The 25,738-nt window shown below is 40.4% G+C and overlaps 2 protein-coding genes across 4 annotated transcripts in view; one reads left to right on the forward strand and one right to left on the reverse strand.

Moving 5' to 3' along the window:
• The window catches only part of LOC111865349 (protein disulfide-isomerase A5), a 20,112-nt gene extending 4,576 nt beyond the window's left edge, over positions 1–15,536 (forward strand). Inside the window, exons 3-10 of one of the 2 annotated variants that reach the window (XM_023853286.2) lie at positions 695–899; positions 4,282–4,502; positions 5,189–5,360; positions 6,028–6,132; positions 7,140–7,440; positions 9,965–10,167; positions 11,523–11,715; positions 14,984–15,536. In XM_023853286.2, coding sequence (XP_023709054.2) covers positions 695–899; positions 4,282–4,502; positions 5,189–5,360; positions 6,028–6,132; positions 7,140–7,440; positions 9,965–10,167; positions 11,523–11,715; positions 14,984–15,252 — 1,669 coding nt within the window. In that variant the 3' untranslated portion in view covers positions 15,253–15,536. The remainder of the gene's footprint in view (positions 1–694; positions 900–4,281; positions 4,503–5,188; positions 5,361–6,027; positions 6,133–7,139; positions 7,441–9,964; positions 10,168–11,522; positions 11,716–14,983) is intronic. The other variant, XM_023853287.2, reaches the window with a different exon arrangement.
• Positions 15,537–21,802: 6,266 nt separating this feature from the next.
• LOC111865339 (short neuropeptide F-like) overlaps positions 21,803–25,738 on the reverse strand; it is a 77,874-nt gene continuing 73,938 nt past the window's right edge. For both annotated transcript variants that reach the window (XM_033751785.1, XM_023853257.2), the window contains one exon: positions 21,803–22,890. In XM_033751785.1, the coding sequence (XP_033607676.1) occupies positions 22,837–22,890 (54 nt within the window). In that variant the 3' untranslated portion in view covers positions 21,803–22,836. The remainder of the gene's footprint in view (positions 22,891–25,738) is intronic.

A 25,738-nucleotide genomic window follows, 5' to 3' on the forward strand; every position in this document is an offset into this window, starting at 1 on the left:
AAATCACTTCTGAAATTGTTCTTTCAAATCTGAAATGACTAAATTTGCAAATGAGGAAGGAAATTCTGCTTCACCCTTTTTATGCAACTCTGCTCAGTATAGCATATGAACAAAGTTACAATTTTTCATTTGGCTTTCCAGAAGTATCAGCTTTGCTCTGAATGCCTTAATAAGCGCAAATAAATCACAGACTAAGTTATTTTCACCCTGCAACTTTAAATTCAAATGGTTCATATGGTTCACCAGATCAGCAAAAAATGCCACTTGGTATCTGATAAAAGTGGTTCGTGATGGTTTTTCTCGATAAGAACTATATCAATTTTATTCCTGAGCTGAAAGAAGCGCGAAAGAACCTTTTCACAGCTAAGCCATTGAACTTCAGTATAATATGTCAGGTCAATAAGCTCGGAATCACATTTACCAGTACTCATTGGAAAATTAGTTCAGTTGGCGCATTTCTGCACAATTCTTTCACGGGCCGGATAAAATCACATCGTGGGCTGGATGTGGCCCGCGTGCCGTAGTTTGGAGACCCTTGGTCTATCCTATCATCATTCCTCTCCCTTTTCCCCCCTTAAATTTGTGTGGAAATTAATTTATATCTTGTAAGAATGAGGTTGGGAACAGAAAGGGTGGAAAAGGGTTAAAAGAGTTAAACAATTAATGAATGGTTCATCTGATGTCACTCTGTCAGGGAAGCAAGGAAGATGTGCCGAAAGCTGAAAGTGTCTCCAGAGCCATTTCTGTTGAAGCATTATAAAGATGGCGAGTTTCACAAAGACTATGACCGCCTGGACACAGTGCAGTCAATGGTGAATTTCATGCGTGACCCAACAGGGGACATACCGTGGGAGGAGGACAGCACTGCTATCGATGTTGTCCACATATTGGATGCCTTGGTAAGCTTGTATTGCAGAACGTTGCTTACTAATTAGCTGCAGTGGTCTGTTACTGGTGTTGAAATTGATGTACCAAAGGCAAAGGTAAAAGAGGAGTCCCGAGATGACGCTGTCCCTCTAACAGGCCATGGAGTCCCATAGGGTTGTGAGACATCAAGGCTCTCACATTTGCTAAACATTCAGCACACAGATGGTGGTGAGATTAAAGTAAAGCTATCCCTGTAACAGGCCATGGAGGCCCATAGGGTTGTGAGACGTCGATGCTCCCACATTTTCTAGACAGTCGGCTCACAGATGGCAGTGATTTTAAGTAAAGCTATCCCTGTAACAGGCTGTGGAGGCCCATAGGGTTGTGAGATATTGAGGCTGCCACATTTTCTACACAGTTGGCTCACAAATGGTGGTGAGGTTGTCAGCTTTACATGCTGGATGGCCACCCTTTACCCTGAGGAAGATTCCTGGTACTCATTTCTGTTAGGGGCTGAATCGACCTGGGGCCCATAGTATGGATGAAAGGCTTAGGTAAGTTATAAAATCCATTGATGTCATTGGGAATTCAGTCCATGACCTTCTGGCTTGTAGCATAGTGCCTCAACAGGTACACTACTGCGTATCCTAAGATGACAAGATAATAGGCCTTTCTTTCTGACTTTGTTGTATTTTGTTCCTCTGTCCTACTGTGTAAATAGCTGATGAGATAATGCTAAAATTGTCTCTGTGCTTAATTGAGTACCATGCCCTGAAGACATTTGAAGGAATGGAGTTATAGCTCCACATAATCTTAATCTTGTTAGTAGGTGGATGTGAGTGGTCACTGTCATGCCGTGACACTTTTTCATCTGGGAAAGAGGTCATGAGGCTGCGGGGTGAGCCCCAAAGCCAATATCGACACTGTGGAGAAGAGAAAAGCCTCTTGACCATGCCAGGCTTGACTCCTTTCAGTTGCTGAGATTTCGGGAATTTATGCATCATCCTGTTTTTTATTTAAAACAACGTTTTGGAGACTGGATCCTGTCTTCGTTTTCAGGTAAAAGCTTATTCGTTTGGGCCCAAGTGAGTCGGATTTTATTTAAAAAAAGTTGAAGGCAGGATCTCATCTTCAAAACAGTTTTTCTAAATAAAAATCAGGCTGATGGATAACATCCAGAAACCCAATTATTGTATTAATAGATCATTGTCAGAAACTTTTAGATCTTGATTTCTTGGTTGCCCAACCTAATTTTGTGTAGTCACTACGCTGACTCGGCTATCCTGGATCTAGATACCAAGGTAGTATTCATATTGTGGTCTTATACTTTGTAACACTGTATGGTGTAATAGGTGAGTACTGGGCTTTTGGAGGAACATTCTGCTTCTGTCTTCAGAGTGGAAGATTAGGCACCATGTTCCTTCAAAACATCCCATTTCTACCCTAAAGATGGAGGCATTGAATTCCCTGAAATCGTCATTACACACCTACCTGACCACAGGGCGCATAACCTAGATGACCACAATGTGAATCTTCACCACTGTGATAACCTAAGATCATTTAGCAGGGAAATATCTTTGTGTAATGGCTGCTACTCAAGACTCTTTGATCGTAACTGTAACCACATCTCTTTGATCTTCAGTAGTTAACCTAGTTGTCTTTGTATTTGTATGGAACTTCTTTTTCCCAGGTTACATATGCATGAATTGAGAGGCAGGTCTTTGCAAAAGAAAACCAGTTTCACCCTTGCAGCCAACATGCAAATAATATAAAATATGAAGCCATCATTTGGGGGCACTCGGTAGCATAGTTGGTTGAGGCACTATGCTACAAACCAGAAGGTCACAGGATCAAATCCCGATGAGGTCATTGGATTTTTTTTCAATTTACGTAATCCTTCCAGCTACACTATGGTCCTGAGGTCGACTCATCCTCTGGCAGAAATGAGTAACAGGAATATTCTTTGGGTTAAAGGGTGGCTGGCCCATAGGGCTGACAACCTCACCGCCATTTATGAGCCAATTGTCTAGAAAATGTGGGAACCTCAACATCTCACAACCCTATGGGCCTCCAAGGCCTGTTACAGGGATATCTTTACTGCTTACTTATGGAGCCATCACTTGCATGTCATATAGAAGTATCCATGGAAGAAAAGCTTTCTACACACAAAAAGAGCATAAACAGTTCTGTTCAAGAACAATACTTAACCACGACTGGTATTGATGCGTGTTCAGCATTTTGGTCTTCACACCGTATGTATGTGTGCTTATGCCTTGTGAATACTTGGATATATGACTGCTTGGGATCACCAGTAGCCAATGGTTTTTATTTCATTCCACGGTCCTTATAAGGGCCATCAATTAACTTTCATAGCTTTGCGGGTCATCAGTATATATTGGCCAGGCGTGGTACTGGCCCCCACTTATCTTCTTCCCATTGGGTATATTCAGAACAGATATCTGGAAGTGGTAATTTACCAGCCTTACACACTTTGATTCTGAAGATGGAGGCACTACATCTGAAACGTTTGACAACAGTGCCAACATTCATGTATGATGACCCAACATCAACACTGGCAACAGTAAGCAACCATGAGAACCTACTGTGTCTTTGAGAGCAGCAAGTTCACGTTCGGTTTCAGTGACCTCAAAGTCAGTAATGTCAATGACCTCATGTCAGTAATCTTAGTCTCAAATTTCCTGCATCAGAGATTTTTCTCAGTTCAAATCTCAAAGAAATGTTAAATTGTGGATTCACTGTATCGTAACATTTCTCTTTATTTGGAACAGTTGTTGTCTCACTGTCTGCAAACATGTATATGCTTGATGTCAATTTGTATCACTAGTGTTTTGCTGTAATGGTGCTGCACTCTCCTCTTCTTTAACCTTCGCTGTACTGCAGTTGGCTGCACTTAACAGCACTTTCTGTGTCACTTCTGCACTGTGCTGCCTCTCAGTTCAGACCTTTCTCTTTGAGAATTTTGACACTACATTTCATTTGCATGAACCTTTGGAAACCAGAGAGGATGTATAAAATGGGAGCAGTCCCTCAAGAGGTTTCCTGTTGGTTCTTGTTCAGGCTTGGCCTTCAGCAGTTTCTAGAACCACCTACAATGGGGCAGTCTTAATGTTTTGAGCAAATAGGAGGTGCATGTGAGCATCCCTTCCTCCAGCTGCTGTGACAGCATTAAAGAATTTTGGTTGCTCTTCACTTGAGTATAAAAATCATTAGTCTATATCTAGGAGATGTAACCATGAAGAAACAAATACATGCAGTACATTCTTCTGAAATTCTGATACCCACCTATCAGGCTGCATGGTGTCTTAAACCAAAAGACCACAATATGAATTTGTACATCCATGAAAACCTCAGATTTCATACTGTGGGATTAGTTAATATATGTTACTGTTGCAGAGTTTGTCTAAATTTCTGAGAAAGGAGATGCGACCCATTTTAGTTCTCTTCTATGCCCCCTGGTGTGGCTTCTGTAAGCAGCTGAAACCTGAATATGCAGCAGCTGCTACAGAACTGAAAGGTCATTCAGTTCTGGCAGCCATTGACGTGAACAGACCAGAGAATGCCATCATTAGGCAGCAGTACAACATTACAGGATTTCCCACAATGCTGTACTTTGAGTAAGTTTCATGCCCACAGACATTACATATTAGAATTATTCTTTGTATCAAAGTCATTGCTGTCTTCTGCCTTGAAGATGGAGGTGGCAGGTTTCTCTGAAATATTTGTACCTAGCTCCCAGACTCTGCGTGGCATTACATTGCAGAAGATATTCATTGCCACTTGAACCCCAGATCTCACGTATGTGATATGTCATACAGTGATACCACGATGGGAAAAAGGCACAGAACTTAAAAATAAATATGATCTCCTGGATTATATACATCTAAAAGATGAGAATGAGATGTCAGAAGTGTCAAATCTCAGTTCCTTATCATATTCAGAATGCTTGTAACTGTGTTGCATTTCTTTAAGCCATATTTGTAGTGGAATGTGCATGTTGTGAAAATTTTAAATTTCCATTTCATTTTAATCGATGGATTCTAAATAAATTAATTGAAGTAAACACATTTTTCTAAAATCCTCATTTAAAAATTAGTTGCATCTTAAATTTGAGGGCATCTTATATTTGAAGTAATGTGGTATGAGGGAGGGTCAGTAAATAGGTCACAAATGGATATAAAATGTAAAACGGGATATTCAAACCTGGAAAAACATTTATTTCTCTACATATCCTCCACCAACAGTGATACATTTGTCCCATCATTTTACCTGCATCTGATTTATAACAGTTTATCCTGTTCAGCAGAAATGGAAACCAGAAGTTTATGTATGAGGGTGAAAACAACAAGAATGGCCTAGTTGGCTTCATGAAGAACCCAAGTAAACCTCCAGAGAAACCAAAGGAGGATGACTGGTCGGCAGTCAAGAGTGATGTTGTGCATTTGACATCAGAGAACTTTGACACTGTCATTGCAGTATGTAGTTGGTTCTTTTTTATCCGTTCAAAACACAGTAGTAAATATATTTACCACATGCTTTAACATTAAAGATCTCTGGATATTGAAGAGATCTGTCATCTGGAGGAGAGTGATATGTAGTTTGTTGAAAGTCAACTGGCATTTTGGAGGAATATGTTACCTCCATCTACATGGTTGAAAAATTTGCCAAGCTTGCTGTCTGCTTCATGTTGGTTCGTTGTATGGCTGATCCTTTGACCTGGAAGATGGAGGCGACATATTCCTTCAAAATATCGGTTGAGTTTCAGCGGACTAAATGGTATTATATCCAACAAAGAACTTTTCATAACAACTCCTGTGAGTTGTTATTTTGCATTTTGCCTACAGATTATGTGTTGCATGTGACTCTCAGAATAAACAGTATTTATTTCCCTGAACAGCAGTAATCTGTTTGTTTCTGTAATAGAGATGTAGTGTGTTTCCTGTGAGGTACGAGCTGAATCTTTAAATATTATTTAGTTGAACTTCAGGCTTCAGAGGCTTACATTTTGCCCATTATTAATTCTTAATGTTCAGTCTCAGTTTCTGTTGTAGATTATACTGAATAAGATTTCATTTTATCTTTTCCAAGACAACATGAAATTGACTGTAATCTTAAATAATTTTCTTTTTTAATATTTTTCAGAGAGAGTCATCTGTGTTGGTGATGTTTTATGCTCCTTGGTGTGGTCACTGCAAAAAGATGAAACCAGAATATGAGAAGGCAGCTGCTCTTCTGAAAGCTGAGAAAGTGAGTCACAGTTCCCAATTCAGTTACCTAAGGGGTAATCCTAACCTTTCACTGTCTGTTAGAGATATGGAGGAGTGTTTAGGCTTCTTTCTATAATTTCCTTTCTGTCAGAGACATGCATATCCTAGAGCAGATTGATGCAGCATTCTTCACCATGATAACATGCAAGCTCCTCATGACTAACAAAGCTTTTGGTCATGTTTCATGTTACTAAGCTGAATGAATGCCCATATTCTCCTCTCTTGGTTTCTAACAACTTCTTTTTTGGAAGGGACTTCGGAATCTCTGATTAAGACATTCGTCTGTTATTCATGTGGGTTTTTCTACACACAGATTGTAACCATAGTCTCTTTTGAAGATAATGCAAAGAATGCCATGCCCTCCTCCCGTTGTTTAGAGCTCATGTGAAGCTCTGGGTCCTTCCATGATAAGGCTGTCATTCGATTTAAAAGAATTTGAACCGCCGGAGGGTGTGCGGCTGGAGATCAGCTCCATCTGAAGGACCCAGCAGAGTAAGTTTTCTTACTTTACCTGATAATGGAAGGGGAACCAGCATACAGAACATTGTGTTTCTTTAACTAGAATGAGAGAATGGCATACATACATACATACATTTCATAACTTTAAGAGTGCTGTCTTCTGGGATGTGATGCCTTGTAGATGTTGTGTGAACCGACGTTTTGGAGGAACGTATCACATCCATCTTCAGGATAGAAAATTCTGCTAGCGAGGAACCAGCTTGAACTCTCGGATTTTTCTACCCTGAAGATGGAGGCGATATGGACTCAGTCTGTAGCCACCTGCTCAAGCTGGTTGCTCATTCACGAATTTTTCTACCCTGAAGATGGAGGCGATACGTCCTCTGAAACGTCTGTTCATGCAAGATCTACACAGCGACACATCCCAGAATAGGGCATTCTTCATAGTCACTGCCATGAAAACCTCAAATCTTACATTTTGTAACTTGTTGCTTATTCCTCCAGTAGCATTGGTTTTTGTTTTGACAGATTGCTGGTATTGCTGCGGCTCTAGATGCCACTAAGGAAGCAGCCATCGCGGCGAGGTATGCTATACGAGGCTATCCCACGGTTAAATACTTCAGGGCTGGGGAGTTTGCGTTTGACATAAATGCGCGAGAGGCAGCAAAGATCATAGAATTCATGCGCAATCCTCGTGAACCTCCCCCTCCACCTCCTCCTGAAACTCCATGGAGTGAGGAGCCATCAGAAGTGGTACATTTAACTGAGGAGACGTTCAGGTCATTCTTAAAAAAGAAGAAACACGTCCTTGTCATGTTCTATGCTCCATGTAAGTATTCAAGGAAAGCTAATGCTCTTTGAGGTACCACTGGAATTCTCTGTCAGCTGTGACACTTTCCTTTCATATTCCCATATCATTACATCACGTCCAGATTCGTTGTCATTTCTTGTGTGGTTTATTTTACGATGTGATACCTGGACTGATGAACTGGAGGGGATTTGGAAGGAAGTGGCCATGATCTAATCAAGGTAATATTCGAATGTATGACATGAGGGGCTTCAGGAAATCACCAAGAACCACAGAGAGGATAGCCATTGAGTGCCTTGCAAATACAGCGCCCTGCTCAGTGTCATGTCCAACATTACGTCTCTCCATATGACTTGGTATCTCTGCAGCCCCACCTTTGCTGACATTATGTGACTGAGCAGTGTTTGTTATTGTGGGAAGACTGTTTCTGTGTCATGGATGGTATGCATATGCGTGTGTTTTTGTTGGTGCGTCATCCCCTTGAGTGAATTGCAACCAGTTTTGAACCTTCTTTCACCAGAAGTGTTATCACACATTGCTGCTTCACCTTCTTGCTGACTTCTACATGTGCCATCTTTATATATGACTAAATACATGCATGCAAGTATGATTAGCACATGGAAATAGCAGGCAGTTTTTTTTTTTTAGTTTTTTGGGGTGGGGGTGAGACTGAGTCCACTTAGTATGTCAGCCACTAATTGGCCTATTGTACCAGCCCTGGATGTTGATGATGATGATGATGATGAACGTGGAACAGTTGGATTGAGAATTGAGAGGGGAAGCCGAAGTACTTGGAGAAAACCTGCCGCAGTGCCACTTTGTCCATGACAAATGCCACATGACCTGATCCGGGCTTGAACCTGGGCTGCCGTGATGGGAAGCGGGCGAGTAACTGCCTGAGCTATGTCACGGCCTAAAAAGTAGGTAAAGTTACTCTGTGCATCATAAAGAACCATGCCATGATGATGCATGGGGGGATAGGAAGTATGGCTCCACAGATCCTGCACATTGGCAGTGTATGGATGTAGGTGTGAAAGTGAGTCAAGTTTACGGTAGGTGAAATGGAGCGAAGATTGTTATCTTCCCTGGGCCCATTTGATACTATTTGGGTTCATCTTGGGTCTTAGAGAAGAGTAAGTGAGTCAGTGATAACTTACAGATAGGTCTCAGTGGGTAGTTGGTTTAGGTGCTATGCTACAAGCTGGAAGGTCACGGGTTCAAGTCCTGATGAGGTCATCGGATTTTTTCAATTGACCTAATCCTTCCAGTCGCAGTATGGCCCTTGGGTCGACTCAGCCTCTAACAGAAACGAGTACAAGGAATTAATTAAATAATTTTCCTGGGGTTATAGGGCGGCCGGCGTGTAAGGCAGACAACCTTACCACCATCTATGAGCTGATTGTCTAGATAATGTGGGACCCTCAACATCTCACAACCCCATGGGCCTTCACGGCCTGATACAGGGATAGCTTTACTTTCTTTTTACTTTTACTCAGTGGGTATGTAATTAACAAACAGTAACGAGGCCATGACATACACACTGAGCCCTTTTGTATTTACAGACATGAACACTGATCTTGGTGTTGTTTTCATATGCGGCATGGTGGTGGATCATGGGGCAAAGGTCTAAGTATGCTTCTTCAGTGTGTAGACACACTTATGCCAGTGTCCCTGCTGGTACTCGAAGAACCCTTGAAACTGACATTTTCAATGTCAACAGCTGCTTCAGTGCACATTGTATTGTTGATGTATTGTTTGTTTATCATAAGTAATTCAAGTTAGTTTTTTTAGTTTGTTGGGGTAGGGTGAGACTTAGTCCACTTGGTACGTTGGCCACTGTTTGGCTTATTGTACCAGCCCCAGATGTTGATAATGAATGTGGAGCAGTTGGTGGAATTAGAATTGGCAGGGGAAACTGAAGTGCTTGGTGAAAACCTGCCCCAGTGCCACTTTGTCCACCATAAATCCCATCTGACCTGACATGGGCCTGAACCCGGGCTGCGGCGCCAGTAACTAAGCCCCCGAGCTATGGCACAGTCTGATTCAGGTTATGTAGTGTCAAATTATACAGTAAGTGAATAATTGCTTTGAAAGGATCTGAAAGGAAGCAGTTCTGTCTTAATTTGAGGTATTAAACTAAGTCCATGAGTCTGTACCCAACTGAGTGCTGGGTCCAAGTAACGAGCCTGTAACTCAAGGACTGAGGTTGTGATAATGTGCTGCCTGTCCAGCATTATCGCTTACCTAACAGGATGGCTGTAGAGGGGTATAGAGCATCATGGAATGGCATTTAGCCCAAGGTAGTGAGTAAAATGTGAAAGGAACTCAGTTGTTAGGCCAACCAATCTCAGGTCAAGATTTGAACGCATGCCTCTTGAATATAGAGCAGGAGTGTGACCCATTTGATCATGATGTTCAGTTTTCACGTCATCAAGTCTGTTGTTGAATGTCAGGAGCTGCACCTCCATTCCCCATGCAGGTTCATGCCATAGTGCTTAAGTAAATACAGGTATAACTGTATGACTCCTCTGGAATGTTTCTGCAGGGTGTGGTCATTGCAAGAAGGCAAAACCAGAATTCACAGCTGCGGCAGAACACTTCAAAGATGACCCAAAAGTAGAATTTGCCGCCGTAGATTGCACAAGATACACTGCCGTATGTGAAGCCACGGACGTCAAAGGATATCCCACAATTAAGTACTTCCACTATCATACCAAAGAAACCAAGAGCTACAACGGAGGTCGCATGGTAAGCATAAAATTTTAATTAAAGTAACATAGAAATACTTAGACAATTTAAGTTGGAAAACCTGAAATTAAGAGATGACTGGAAGGCCTAGGCATAGATTGAAAGGTAATATTAAAATTGCTCTAGAAGAATTAGGGAGGAAGCTATGGACTGGATTCATCTGGCTCAGGTTAAGGACCGCAGGAGTCAATGGACAGAGTTCAAAAACCCAGTAATCGTGAGGGACCTACATGTTATATAAAAGTTGTTGAACGTGTAGAAAATGTTCTAAATTAGATTCTGTTAAAATCTTTTTATTTGGCATCCATCCAGAATTGCTGGAAACAGTCCAAATATTGTTCATCCTCAGTTTGGATGGTTACATATAGTGGCAGTTCTTGTTCAGCGTGATCTTTGTTGCAACAGAATAGTGGTGTCTGATGTTCTGTACGAAATGTAGATGTGCTGAAACTGTCATGTCACTTTCAGTATCCCAGATCAAATATGTCATGGTTGACCCAGCCTCTAACAGAAATGAGTACCAGGAATTATCCTGGGGGGTAAACAGTGGTCAGCGTGTAAGTCTGACATCCTCACCTCCATCTGTGAGTCAGTTTTTTAGAAAATGTGGGAGCCCTGATGTCTCACAGCCCTATGGGCCTCCACCGCCTATTAGAGGGATAGCTTTACCTTCACTATTTCAGGTTTGTTGTAACGTGTTTATTCATAGGAAAAGCCATACCTTTTTAATAATATAAAACTTTCTTTTGTGTTACATTTATACCAATGAGATAATCACAGTGGTGATGATCTACATTCATATTCTGGATGTGCTTGGTTTGAATATTGGCTGTAACACTGGGTATCCTGACTGTGGTTTCCCATTGCTTTCCTCAGACCCTGTAGGAAAATGCCAGGATAGAATCTTGATTAGGCTGTAACAGCTTCCATCCAGATCCTGTCTGGTTTATCATTTGCAAATCACCATACCATTTAATGCTATGAAGTTGGTAAAGCTATTCCTGTAACAGGCCGTCAAGGCACATAGGGTTGTGAGATGTTGAGGCTGCTACATGTTCTAGACATTTGGCACACAGATGGTGATGAAGTTAAGTAAAACTATCCCCGTAACAGGCCGTGGAGGCCTATATGGTGGTTAGATTTCAAGGATCCCACATTTTCTATACAATGAGCTCACAGATGGCAGTGAAGTTGTCAGCTTTACTCATTTCTGTTAGAGGCTGAGTCAACCCCAGGGCCTTATTGGGAATTGAACCCACAACTATACAGTCTGGTTACTGATAACATTGTAAAAAATAAACGAGACACGTGATATACTGAAATACTGGAACTGAGGTTATAATTTGTTCTTTCAGGAGTCAGACTTTGTGAATTTCATGAAGAATCCTCTTGGTCCAGTTGTAGATGCCACCACAGCACCCGATAAGGTGGAGCAAGAGGAATGGGGTGATTATGAAGGGGCAGAAAATCTTGTTCACCTTATGGATGACACATTTGACACTTTTGTCAGCTCAGGAGACCCAGTACTAGTCATGTTTTATGCACCTTGTATGTATCCGAGTAAATATTTAAATTCAGGTTATATATATCTATATATAGAGCTGTGCACATGTTTAAAAAAGTGGTATGAAGACATGGGAGAGTGGAGGTATTGCTCCACACATTTTTAGGAGTTGGAAGTGAGTGATCAGCTTCAAGCCTTGGCTGATTTTCTTATAGGGAAAGAGCCTCTGGTACCCCTTGGAGACGGGGCTTGATGAGCACCAGAGCTAATGTGGATAGTGTGGAGAAGAGAAAATCTCTAGGCCCTGCTGGGAATCAAACTGCAATTCCTTGGGCCTCCATCCCATAGCCAATCAATTTAGTGATTGAGCTATCACAACTCTTAGTATATAAATTAATCACATTTTAAATTGACGGTTGTTTGTTGAACATGTTAAGTTCTTGTGAATTCAGGTAATCCTTTTGTTATTCTCTTTATATAACATTTGTCTTGACCAGAGAAGACTTCTTGTTGAAGCACTTGTGGGCAGTGGTTCATGTCCAGGTTAAGACGTTCCCATCGTGACATGACTTGCTGTGCAAGAAGACTGCATTACATTTGCTCACTGTTTGAAAGCCTCAGATCTTGTATTAATTATCTCAGTCTGTAACATTGTTCTTGTTGCCTTGCATGGGTGTTTAACTTGGTCTGACCTCTGACACGAAGGGAAACTTGAGTACTAAGGATATTAATGTACAGGCTGTATGAGAGCACTTCTGGACAGTGTAATGACTGTTACGGTTCCATAAAACATAGGGAATGTCTTGATTAGTTAAGGAACTGTTAACTTGTCAAGACGAACTGATGTTCATGGAGTTAGTTATGAGGTTAAAGAGATTTTACATTTGTTACTGATGTTGATAAACTATCTCAGAACAAGCTGAACCACTTAAAGAATCATTACATGCTGTGGCCGTCTGTGTTATGGGGGTTGAGGCAAGGGAATTTTGTCCTTAAGGAAGTAATAAAACACAAACATATAATCAAACACACTATGGTGGAGCTAACATTGTAGACTTGTGTTCAGGAAGTACTGAGTTCAGATCTTGGCCCTGACGCCAGCTAGCCTGACTTTAGCCTTTCATTGTTGTCAGTTGCTCCAGGCAAATGCCAGGATATTATCTCAGTCAGATCATGGTTACTCTGTTTTGAATCCTTTCCAGTTCATCAGTCGTCCTGCAGTCCAATGCTTATATAGTTTTGATGCTGAGAGTAACCGATGACTAGTGTGGGTGTACAGGGTGGTACTGATGTGCTGCTGTTATAGGGCACCAGATGTACACTGTATATCCTTTGTGCTTGAAGGCCTGTAGTCAGCATTCCATGGTAGGATACGGTAGAGCGTCATCCCCACATCATGTGTATCGTGGTAAAGGCTTGATCTTGCGGTTTGGAAATCATTCTTTAGAGCACTGTGTAACATGATGGCTTCATTGCTTTGCTGTGGCCGTGTGAACAACTGCTATGACTTCAACAGTGCCATACACGCCCATCCTGGTGGATAACGTGGGTTGTGTATGCATGTATCAAGAATTAGCATTGTTGTATCACCGGTGGTATTGCCACTACATGTTTGATTACACTTGTATGTCCAGGTTTGTTTAGAACAAGTAATTTGTGTTAAATAAGTCCTCTCATCCTACTTTCTTCCATTAATTTATTAATTTTCTCTTATCATCTTTACTTTGTCTTCCCCCTTCATTTGTTCAGTGCGACCGTACCATCTTCACACTCTGTTTCCTAGCTTATTTGTTGTTGACGGATCAACATCCATCCTTCCCGTCATGTTTCATTCCTCACTCTACGCTCTGCATTCCTTATCACCAGGGCTCGGATTTTGATGACATGTCATCTTTTTTTCCTTGTATCCTATGCAATGCTCTTAAATATATAAATCTCAGATATGAGCTGTTGGTTACAGAAATGTAAATTTAATAGGTAATTTTTTGTCATTTTTTTACATTTTTAGGTTTAAGGTCATTTTTTCATTTTTGGGGTAATTTTTTGGGTAAATTTTTGGACTTTTAAGGATATTTCTTGTCATTTTTGGCCATTTTAGGGAATTTTTCTTCATATGTTTTCTGAAATGTGAATGACATGGAAGTAAAGTGTTCTTTCTTTTCTCCTTTAGGTCATTTTTCTGAATTTTTTCGGTCACTTTTTGAATATTTTCAGGTCATCAAAATCCGGGCCCTGCATATTACATTTTTGGGTCATATTTTAGGTCATTTTTCTGGATTTTTTCGGTCATTTTATAGGTCATTTTTTAAATATTTTCAGGTCATTAAAATCCCTGCCATGCTTATCACTGATATTTATCTCTTTATCCATCCTTTATCTATGTATCTCACTGTCTCAATATATATATATATATATATAGATGTATAGGGAACCGCGATAGCTCAGTATATTGACTGGCTACAGGCTGGGCAGTGGAGTTAGAGTCCCAGTAGGGGACAACATTTTGTCTTCTCCATGTAGCCCAGATTGGATCTGGGGCCCACCTGGCCTATCAAATGGGTATTGGGGGCTCTTTCCCTGGGGGTAAAGTGGCTGGGGCATAAAGCTCACAACTCACCTCTAACTAGTGCCAAGATCAAGAAAACATTGCTCTATACATCCACTCCCCCATAAGTCTTAATTGCATAGTGCTTAATTAGTTAAGCACAGGGTAAATTTATATATGTATAGATGGGCAAATAAATCAACAGACAAAGGTAACATTAGTTTCTTCCCATACTGTTTAATTCCTTACTCTGTTTTCTGTTATGAACTGAAGGCAACTCCCAAAATATTCAAATTCAGCCATCCATATTTTGCTCATCAGTATTTCACTTAATGGCTGCATATCAGTACCATAATAACAGAATGATTATGACATCATAAAATATCTGTAAGCGGAGGGGGTGTGCAGTAGCATAGTTGGTTGAGGCACCATGCTATAAGCTAGGAGGTTATGGGTTTGATTCCTGATGAGGTCATTGGATTTTTCAATTGACCTAATCCTTCCAGCAGCACTGTGGCCCAGGGTTTGACTGAGCCTGTAACAGAAATGAATACCATGAATCTTCCTGGGGGCAAAGGGCAGCCGGTCAGTGCATAAGGCTGACAACCTCACTGCCATCTGTGAGCTGATTGTCTAGAAAATGTAGGAGACCTGATGTCGCACAACCCTTTCGGCCTCCACAGCCTGTTACAGGGATAGCTTTACCTATAAATGGAAGTGCAACTTGCTACAACAGGTCAACAAATTTCTGTACTTTTTTGTTACAGGGTGTGGCCATTGTAAGCGAATGAAACCCTCATACAGTCTGGCAGCACTGCAGATGAAAGCGGAGAACATCCCAGGTGTCCTCGCTACAGTGGATACCACAGTGAATCCTAAATTATCAAGTAAATTCAATATCTTGGGATTCCCAACTTTGAAATACTTTAATAATGGAAAGTTCATATCAGATTATGACAGAAAACGAAGTGCAGAAGACATCAAGACCTTTATGAAATCACCACCTCCTCTCATTGGCAACAAGGATGAGCTCTGAAATAATCAATTTGCTCAATGATAACCTGTCATTACTCTCAAATGTGATTTTAGCTCACTTTTAAAAGTCTGCATTTGAACAGGAGTTGTAATGCTACTTTGTAACCGTCTTGAAACCAATGTTGGCCACAGCTGCATCATCGTATCCTTGTGTGTGTTGTAAATAGAGTTTGTTGTCATAAGGTATGAGAGCATGAAGCTACCACAAATTAAGCATTCCCACTAATTTGATGGTCTGTGAAATGAATCTTCTCACTAATAAAGCCGATGGGTGTTGGAAGCTTGTTTTGGTGCGTATTAATTCTAACAGATATTAAAGTAAGATCTAGATATATCTTGCTTTGCTATTGAGAGATAAGGTTTTAGGAGCTGGAATGCTGGAAAGTGACACTGATCTCAAGAAACTTAATTAACTGATTCCAGTCAATTAATCATTGTTTATTTCATATATTAATTTTGGAGCAAATCAGAGATATGAAGGCAGAGTGATGTTCTGTAGCAATGTGCAACTTTGATGTGAAGGTTGAAGGAGTGACTTACTAATATAAGATGATGTTGATTTAGGTTTTGCAGTTGTGGGTGAGTGTTTATGTTGCGATCTAGGTTATGACAGCTTGAACAAAAGGAGGATGGAAGTTCTGTCCAAACGTCTGATTTTCAACTTTTGTTTGCCAGAGCCCCAAAGACTGCTTTTCTTGCATTCCCATGCCCTTCCTATGGCATGACTGTTCATGTCCCCAATAAGAGGTGATTTATTTATTGCATTTGCTGTTCACCATTTCTGTTGGCATGGACTGGACTCTGTCTCCACCTTCTGTCTAATGGATCTAAGTCACTATCTTCTGCGCTGCCTACCTATGTGACCTGTCCACATCCTCACTGAACTAAATTCAATCCTGAAGATGGAAGCATCATGTGTGGTGTTGACATACAGTAACTGCATGGTGTGGCTGAGCCATGGCTCAAGCAGTTAGTTGCTGGCTTCCCACCGCAGTGGCCCGGTTTTGATCCCAAGTCTGGTCAAGTGGGATTTGTAGTGGACAAAGTGGCGCTGGGGCAGGTTTTCTCTGAGTACTTCTGTTTCCCCTGCCAATCTTCATTCCACCAAATTCTCCATCATAATCACCCAGGGCAGGCTATAATAAACCAATCGGTGGCCGCCATGCCGAGTGGAACCAGTTGGACTCCACCCCCCACTAAGCAAATTTAACTGCATGGTGTCATGATCCAGAGGACTACATCTTAACCACACTCCATTTTGTGACAACATGCATCTTTGTTGATACACGAGCATGTAGGCACAACATAACTTATAGCACTGCACGAAACTTTGCTGAAGTATGTTACATATTGAATCATGATTACTGGATGCAAGGAAGCTCACTTGTACAGGAAGGTAAAGTTGTCCCTGTGCTTAATCTAGTGCCACAGCATGATGACATGTGGGGGAGTGGCGATACAACTCCGTGTGTTCATAATGTGAGTGATCAGCTTCACATCCTGGCTGCGATACTCCTGGGGAGGAGACTGTCTCTTGGACAGCAGGCTGGGTGAGCCCCAGTGCCAGTCTGGATGTGGTGGTAAAGTTGAAAATGTCTGCCCCTGCCAGGAATGAACTCCATTCATCACTTAGCATAGATGCCATATTGACTGAACCACAATTTGAACATTACTGTCATCTGTGATGTGACATTATATATTATGGTAGATGTTTATCAGCATTTCAGATGAACCTGCTATGTCTGTGTCCAGGGCTGTCATGTTTAACACGCGGTTTCAGAGGTGTGGAAGAGAATGTCATGAACTGAGACGGATAGTTTAAACAAAAGAAAATCAAACCTTTTCAGTTTTTATGTAGATCAGAGAAGCTTGAACAGTCAGTTTTTGTGAAGACCTACATTGCAATACTACATGCATGCATGCCTCTCAAGCATGACTCAATAAATATTTACTGATACAGAGTATGCTTCAGACAAGAGATACAGAGAAGACTGAAGCACATGCTATGCTCAGTTTCACTGGTGCAAATTTTATGGTTTTGGGGGGTAATTAAAAGAAATGATACTCAGAAATTTCTGAAAGCGTTTATTCAGGAATGAACAGTGGTGTTTGAAAATGCACAGAGGTCATCAAGATAATAGCATTAATCAAGACGAATGCGGAAACATAAGATGAAACAAACTTCTCAAATCTCATGCAAATTTTGGATCTGAGCACAAACATTTTTGTATCACCCCATGGTTTTTGTATATTGAATTTTTTATCTGAAACAGTCTTTTTCTTGTTTTACACTCAGTCTCCTTACAATTCTGTCAATTGTAGTGTGAGAAAAATGCGTTATTAGTGACCAAAAGTTTATTCTGATTTAAATGGTGTAATAAGGCTTATGCATATTCATATATCTTGTATACAAAAGAAGTAGAGGGTGTACAAATGGGTTTTTACAGCTTTTTGGTTGTTATTTATGTGATACCTGATTCAGTTAAAAAATGCTTATTTCACACATGTTATAAAACAATCTGAAATTTTGTTGTGATGTGTAAGTGAATGAAACTTCCTCCCAACTAAACATTTACATCTGCATATAGAGAAATATGATATTTAACTGACATCTAATTGAATGTGCTGCAAACTTCACTTACTCAGACTTAAAAACTTTGTCCCTTGCAATGTAATTAAACAAAAAGAGCAGATGTGTCAGAATTGTTGTGGTGTTCACACATGCACATCTTGGTCTGTTTCCTGAGTCATTCCATATACCTTTAGGAAGAATGTGAGATGTTGCACATATACAGGGTGTCCCAGGAGGAATGGACCAAACTTCGGGAGGGTGTTCCTTATGTTAAAGTATGCCGATATAACCCAAAACACCTATGTCCAAAGTTGAACGGTTACGGAGATAATGGCCAGAGAAGTGTCAAACTTTGACCGGCGTTGCACACTTGTTGATTACAAAATACATATTAAAACTGGCAGGAATATGTGGATTCTGTAATGTTAATAATGTACGTAACATCAAACTAACTTGTGAGTGACATGAAGCCATAAAATTGAAGTACAAAATACTCGCTCGCCATGTCATAATTGTCCTTAGGGTTTCCAAGCACTATACATGACACATGAATGGCAAGCGCTGACGTAACGTGCTGACTGCGCATTCTGGTATAAGCCAACTANAATGAAGAGAGCATTGAAGCTAGGAAAGTCAGTCATGTACACCCACTTAATTGCGTTGTGTGATGATCGGAAGGGTTTAGACACAATTGTGATTGCTGTGATTATTGACTTTCCTGTGCTTAATTCAAGGAATGTTACAAGTACTGTATTTATGTGTGGAGGTTCATAACCAATCATGCTCATTGTCTGCATTATGTACTTTGTATTTTCACAGGTGAACCAATTTTGTGAATCTTCCTTGTTACAGAGGAAAATTTTATGCAAATCTTGTTGTATTTAGTTCCTGTAAGAAATGCATTTTATTCTTGTATAATAAAATGTGACCCCTTTTGTAGCTGTTGTTACATTAATTTTAGGGTGGGGTGGTGATGATGGTGAGGTTGCTATGTGGCCTGTTACAAACACCAGTATTACTTGTTCACAGATGCTGTACATTTTAAACCCAAATTATGTTCCTTACACTTTTTCCAGCATATACAAGTACATATATTATTATATATTGTTAAAAGATAAGTGCAGTAGTGTATCTGGTTGAAGAACTATGGTACAAGCTGGAAGGTCATGGGTTCAAGTCCCGATGACGTGGATTCTTTTCAATTTACCTGATCCTTCCAGCCACACTATGGCTCTGGGGTCTACTCAGCCTCTAACAGAAATGAGTACCAGGAATCTTGCTGGGGGGTAAAGGGCGGCCAGTGCATAGGGCTGACAACCTAACCACCATCTTTGAGCTGACTGTCTAGAATATGTGGCAGCCTTGATGTCTCACAACCCTATGGGCCTCCACAGCCTGTTACAGGGATAGCTTTACTTAACCTCACCGTCATCTGTGAGCCAATTGTCTAGAAAATATGGGAGCCTTGATGTCTCACAACCCTATGGGCCTTCACAGCCTGGTACAGGGATAGCTTTACTTAACCTCACCGTCATCTGTGAGCCAATTGTCTAGAAAATATGGGAGCCTTGATGTCTCACAACCCTATGGGCCTTCACAGCCTGGTACAGGGATAGCTTTACTTAACCTCACCGTCATCTGTGAGCCAATTGTCTAGAAAATATGGGAGCCTTGATGTCTCACAACCCTATGGGCCTTCACAGCCTGGTACAGGGATAGCTTTACTTAACCTCACCGTCATCTGTGAGCCAATTGTCTAGAAAATATGGGAGCCTTGATGTCTCACAACCCTATGGGCCTTCACAGCCTGGTACAGGGATAGCTTTACTTAACCTCACCGTCATCTGTGAGCCAATTGTCTAGAAAATATGGGAGCCTTGATGTCTCACAACCCTATGGGCCTTCACAGCCTGGTACAGGGATAGCTTTACTTAACCTCACCGTCATCTGTGAGCCGATTGTCTAGAAAATATGGGAGCCTTGATGTCTCACAACCCTATGGGCCTTCACAGCCTTGGTACAAGGATAGCTTTACTTAACCTCACTGTCATCTGTGAGCCAATTGTCTAGAAAATGTGGGAGCCTTAATGTCTCACAACCTTATGGGCCTCCAGGGCCTGTTACAAGGATAGCTTTACCGTTTTTTTTTTTTTTAAATAAGTAGTGTCAAATTTGACTTTTTGACTGTTTTATCACACCAGATGTTGAATTGTGATGTTACAGATCCTTGGTTATTTATTTTTTTCATAAAAATGCCCAGAAAAGTATTACAGTACTTGCTATCAAATATGTGTCAAGTGTGTGAGATTTTAGGTTTTGGCAGTGGTGAATATTACTGGGATATGAGGCCATGAAGATGGAAGTAAGAGGAAATGTTGCTACCTGTCTGTCAATAACACGGCATCGTACCATAAAAGGCGACTATCCAATAAACAAGCAAAATTGACTAGCTGCCAAGAAATATAGTATGTTTGTTGTTCAAGTATTGAATCTGTTGTCATCTTACATTATTGTGTATGAGTATGTATAGATTGTTTTGAAATGTCTCTGTTGATAGAAAGGCATAATAACCAGCAAAGTCCTGCATTCATTCATTCTGAACTTCTGTAACTGAAGAAGTTGCCTCAAGCAATAATGCTCTTGGCCTATATTTGAGAGGTGCCTAATTTCAGTCTTGGCCAGGGCAGAATGAGTATCCTGGCAGGTTTACATGGTTTTCCTCAATCACCCTATAGAAATTCTGTGTGATAGTACCTCAAACTAGGCTACAAGCACTTCTCTCCATGTCCTTTCCAATTCATTCCCTCCTTGTCCAACCATTTGACATTATATACTCTTAAATGCTGACAGTGTCATTAAATAAACCATAACTAAATGAAAGTGAACATATGTAGATTCATCAAGAATTCAAAGAAGTAGGCGCAACATAATTTTCTATGGATTTCGTAAAGGATAAATTAGAAACTCAGGGGAACATGTACCAGAGTTCTTCAGAATATATCTTGAACGCTTAGAGGTACTTGAAAGTTTTCAAATGTTGCATTTTCAGTTTCATTACATTTAATTGGTGATAGGTGAAATATACCAACATAAGATAGATCCATCTCATAGAGTTAGTTTCCATTTTGTTATGTGTTGTAGGTATAATTATTTTCTAGATTACTTTTAAAGTTGGAGTGTAGGGAAACTGTATTTTACGATATTCCCTCTTGCATATCATAATAGTTGTCTATAAGACTAAATTTCAGTCATAGGTGTATGAGTCTACCATGTTGTCTGTGTATATGTGCGCTCATGTGTCCTGTTTTAACCTCTAAACCAATTGACCAAGTTTCAAGAAATCTGGTACTGACATATGCCATTCAAAGCCACCTTGTCATATAGTTTAATTCTGTAATAACAACATGGCATGTGCATGAGCTTATGAGGTGGGAAGAGTAATAGTGCACCTTAAACTGGGGCCCTGAAATGATGTATGGTAATAGATTTTGGAGAAATATGTAACTTTTGATCAAGTATTTTTTTTTATATGAACACAATGTTGACTGCATGAAATATATGTTTACCTTTTGGTTAGCAATAATTGCAAACGATAAAATTTTGACTTGCCCAGAATCTTATCTTAGATCATGAATGATTGAGTCCAGCACAGTAGCCCACAGGTGAAGTTGAATTTTGAATTCTGAATTTTTGAATTGTTGATTACATATTTACTTTATCTCAAGAACACAAGATTTTTAGGACTTAGAGAGTGTGTGTAATAAGAAAGTTGGCTTCATGAGTTATACCATGAACTAATTGTTCTTTCATATACCACACACACAGTTTATGTACTTAATGATTACCTCTCTTGATTCCTTTGTTTATTATAGAAGGGAGCAGGCTAGGCCTGTGTGACAATAAGAAGTAATTTCATTCTTTGTGTGTTTTCGTGGATTTTCTCGTATAATATGAAGAGAATATAAATTGAAGACAACACTCATATGCCACAACATCTCTTTATTAATTTTTTACATCCAAAATACCAATACAGGTTAGTACAAGAGCAAGCAAAAAGGCATGAGATATATGCATATATCTGTATAAATTACTTTATTATCCTAATAGTACAGTACATAATTTATACAGACAGTAATTTTATAGTAGATTGTGTATGGTTTTGTATCTACATACAGTTATATTCTGTGTGATGCCAAAGTTTAATTTGTTTTCATGACAGTAATAGACATCTGTTAATTGTGAAGAAGAATTTACTCCAATTTCAGATTAATTTTCTACCCCCTGACACAGTACGACTCCTGTGAAACTGTTCATCAACACTGAATTTATTACCAGATTATTTATAGGTACAGGAAATATTTTAGTGTTGGTAAGGTTAACAAATTTGAGTATTTGTTTCACCATCAAAAGTACAGTTATCCTACTAACCATAAAGGAAACATTACGACAATATCAGAAATTGAAGTGTGGCCTTTGGAAGCTGTGTTTGCCTTTGTATATGATGCCCAATGCTGCTCAAGTTTATGACAGAAAGTGCCTGGACAGATTAAAAGAAAGGCAGTGTTTAGGTGTATTCAAAATTTTCCCGCATATTTCAACCACAGTGATCAAAAATGGATGGCATATGACACAATAAAACACTGATAGAGCAAAATAGCTGAAATCTGAAAAAGACAGGTCATATTTGTGCGTGTGTTTAGTTATTAGTACAGATCAGTTTTAGTGGAGTCAAATTGTGAAGCAAACGTTTACAAGAATGTAATGTTCAGAATATTCTGAGAATATTTGAATGTGTTTTAGAGGTTAGTTGACTAGCTACCACATTATGCTCAAGTATTGAACTAAACTGTTTTATTTACAAGAGGCAGTTGAGGCAATTTTTATTTTCATATTGGAAAATTCAGTTTTGAAGACAGCTTAAACATATTTATTTAAATTAGATAAACGGATCGGCACTGATCAAACAACACTGTGGCGGGTTTTCATGGTGATGCTCTGGAAATGATGTATCACCTAATTCTCTGCTATGGAGCTTTCCACTGAAGAATGCTCTGAGAAGGGTGAACCCTGCAACAAAATAGATTGAATTATGGTCAGAGCCTGAGGATACAGATTTTCCAAAAGTGGGAACCTTGGCCCCAGGAGCGCCCAGGAGGGACAAACGTTTCCTGGGAATCACTTAAAAATGGGCCAGTAACAAATCACTTTCAAACCTAATAGGTCACATTAAATTATGAACCTCCAATTTAACAGAAAAAGTTCATCATATTGTTGAGGTTCATTACTAACGTTTCTTGAAATTACTAAATCACATTTTGAAATGTGGCACAGTTCAGATATTTGGGAACGAAGATAACAAATAAAAACCTGATCAAAGAAGAAATTAAGAAGAGATTGAACTCAGGTAATGCTTGCTACCATTCAGTCCAGAACCTTTTGTCTTCTTGTCTGCTGTCCAAAAACATAAAAATTAGAATATACAAAATATAATTTTGCCTGTGATTCTGTATGGGTGTGAAACTTGGTCTCTGACATGTATAGCAAGTGTCACGTAACTTCGAACAAGGCCAAGAGCGCCAAGAGTTATCTTGAATGCGCAGAAGAAAAATTTCGGACAACGGGGGGGGGCGTTTGCGGGAATTCGTGGCCTTGTTCGAAGTTACGTGACACTGTCTCTAGCACGAACGGGTGACAGGAAAAATGCATATAGGATATTTGTGGGAAAACCGAAGGAAGGAGACCACTGGGAAGACCAAGGCGTAGGTGGGTGGACAATATTATAATGGATCTCAGACAGATAGAATGGGATGGTATGGATGGGATTAATCTGGCTCAGGATAATGACTGCTGGAGGGCTCCTGTGAACACGGTAATGAAACTTCAGGTTCCATAAAATGCTAGGAAGTTCTTAACTAGCTGCACAATTGGCAGCTTCTCAAGAAGGGCTCAGCTCCATGAGTGAGTGAGTTATTTTTAAAGAATGGAGTGGCCGAACATTTTTATTCACATCAAGGGAACCTTCAACTATAAGAGTTTCAGAACCATCCTGTTATGAAATCTAAAAACATCCTCTGCTTGCAGATGCAGACTGAAGCAACATAAAGTCCTCTAACAAAGCCTTTTGTCTCCCACAAAACATAAAGTCACACTACCCTCTCTGGGGTAGAGCCTCGTATCATTTGGATGGAAGGCTGCTTAGTTCGCAATACTGTGGGAGAATCAATACTTCAGTATTCATAAACCCGGTACCAGATGGAGGTGAATGGTTAGCTTCACGCCCCGGCCGCTGTACCCCCTGGGAAAGAGTTCCCAGTACCTATCCGATAGGAGGCTGGGTGAGCTCCAGGGTCGGTTTGGATGCTGTAGAAAAGAGAAAAACATGCTGCTTCTTCCGGGAATCGAACCCCGGCCGTCCAACCCGTCCCTATGCCGACTGAGCTGTCTTCCTATACATACAGGCAATTTTATGTTATTTCATTGTCAGTTTTATGGATAACAAAATTATGAGTCGCCGGTTAGATATTGTTACTTACAGTCCCGTCACAACTATTTCTTTTTACTGAGCGGGTTGACATAGCTGTTTTCCGTGATTTTCTTCACTCGCTTCAGACTAATGTCTAACTAAACACTGGATCAGCATCGTCGCCTTCCACATCCTTTCTAATTCATTATTCATGCTTTAATTCAATGCTGTCAGTTTAGCTACCGAGGACATCCTAAAAGAGCCCACACAAAAATATTTCGGCTTTTATTCCATGCTGTATAGTCTGGCCAATTGAAAATGTAGCCAAATAAACGAAGAATAAGTGAAGTGGCGACACGGTATCGATCTCAGGTTGGGTAATGTGGGATTTGTGGTGTACGAAGCGGCAGTGATGCTCCGGTTTCCCCTGCCAATTCTCGTTCCCACCAACTGCTCAAAATTCATTGGTCATTCTGTCAATCGACGCTACATGACTTCGATGCTGAAAGCATCGTTAAATAACCAACTTAAAAAATTCGTGAACGTAGTTTCTTGACTTGAAGACCGTTGATGACGTTAATCGAATTCTCCCGTTACATTACAACGATACAGAACTTTTCCTCAAATAGAAGTTGGACTACTCTGGCCCTTCGTCGTGTAGCCTTAAAACAGGAAAGCAAATAGGCCCTGTTTAAATTATACCAAAGTGTCGCGGTAGCAATTCCGTCTCATCGACCGCCTCTGTGGTCTAGTGGTCAGAGTTCCTGGCTACAGATCCAGAGGTCCGCGTTCGATTCCCGAAGCTACAAGATTTTCTGAGAAATAGTGGGTCTGGAACGTTGTCCACTCAGCCTCGTGAGGATAATTGAGGAGCTATTTCAAGGAAATAGCTGCTCCGGTCTAGAAAACCGAGATTAACGACCGTGGGGATTCGTTGTGCTCACCACGCGACACCCTCTATCCGCTAAAGTTCGCACTAACTATGCCGACAAACGGCGGTCGATATAGTTCGCTTGCGGACTAAAGCGACGGAGTTTTGTTTATTTGTATTCGAGCCGTTCCTTGGTCTGACTTTTTGGTCCCGGAGACCAGCTATCCTGAATGACGGTTTTCTTGGGATCAAATTTCGGGATGTTACCTCAGATCAGTCACGGTCACATTAGCGTTGGACCGTATACACTCTGAGTTACTAATGTGGTCGTTAAATAAACACAAATAAATAAACGAATATAAATACATGAATGGATAAATATACTTAAATAAACAACACAATAAAATAAATACGCCAAATACGTAGATTAGTAATTAAATAAATTAAGTTTGTTTGAGGTTCCTGCGAAAAACGTAATTTCATCGTCAAAACCATCAAAACTTTCCGCGCTACAGTAAATTGACCTCTATCATGGTGTCCAACTCGCGGCACGCAGGTCCCATTTGGTGCGCCAGTTGCTT

Source organism: Cryptotermes secundus, unplaced genomic scaffold, assembly GCF_002891405.2.
Source record: "Cryptotermes secundus unplaced genomic scaffold, Csec_1.0 scaffold17, whole genome shotgun sequence".
NCBI lineage: Eukaryota > Metazoa > Arthropoda > Insecta > Blattodea > Kalotermitidae > Cryptotermes > Cryptotermes secundus.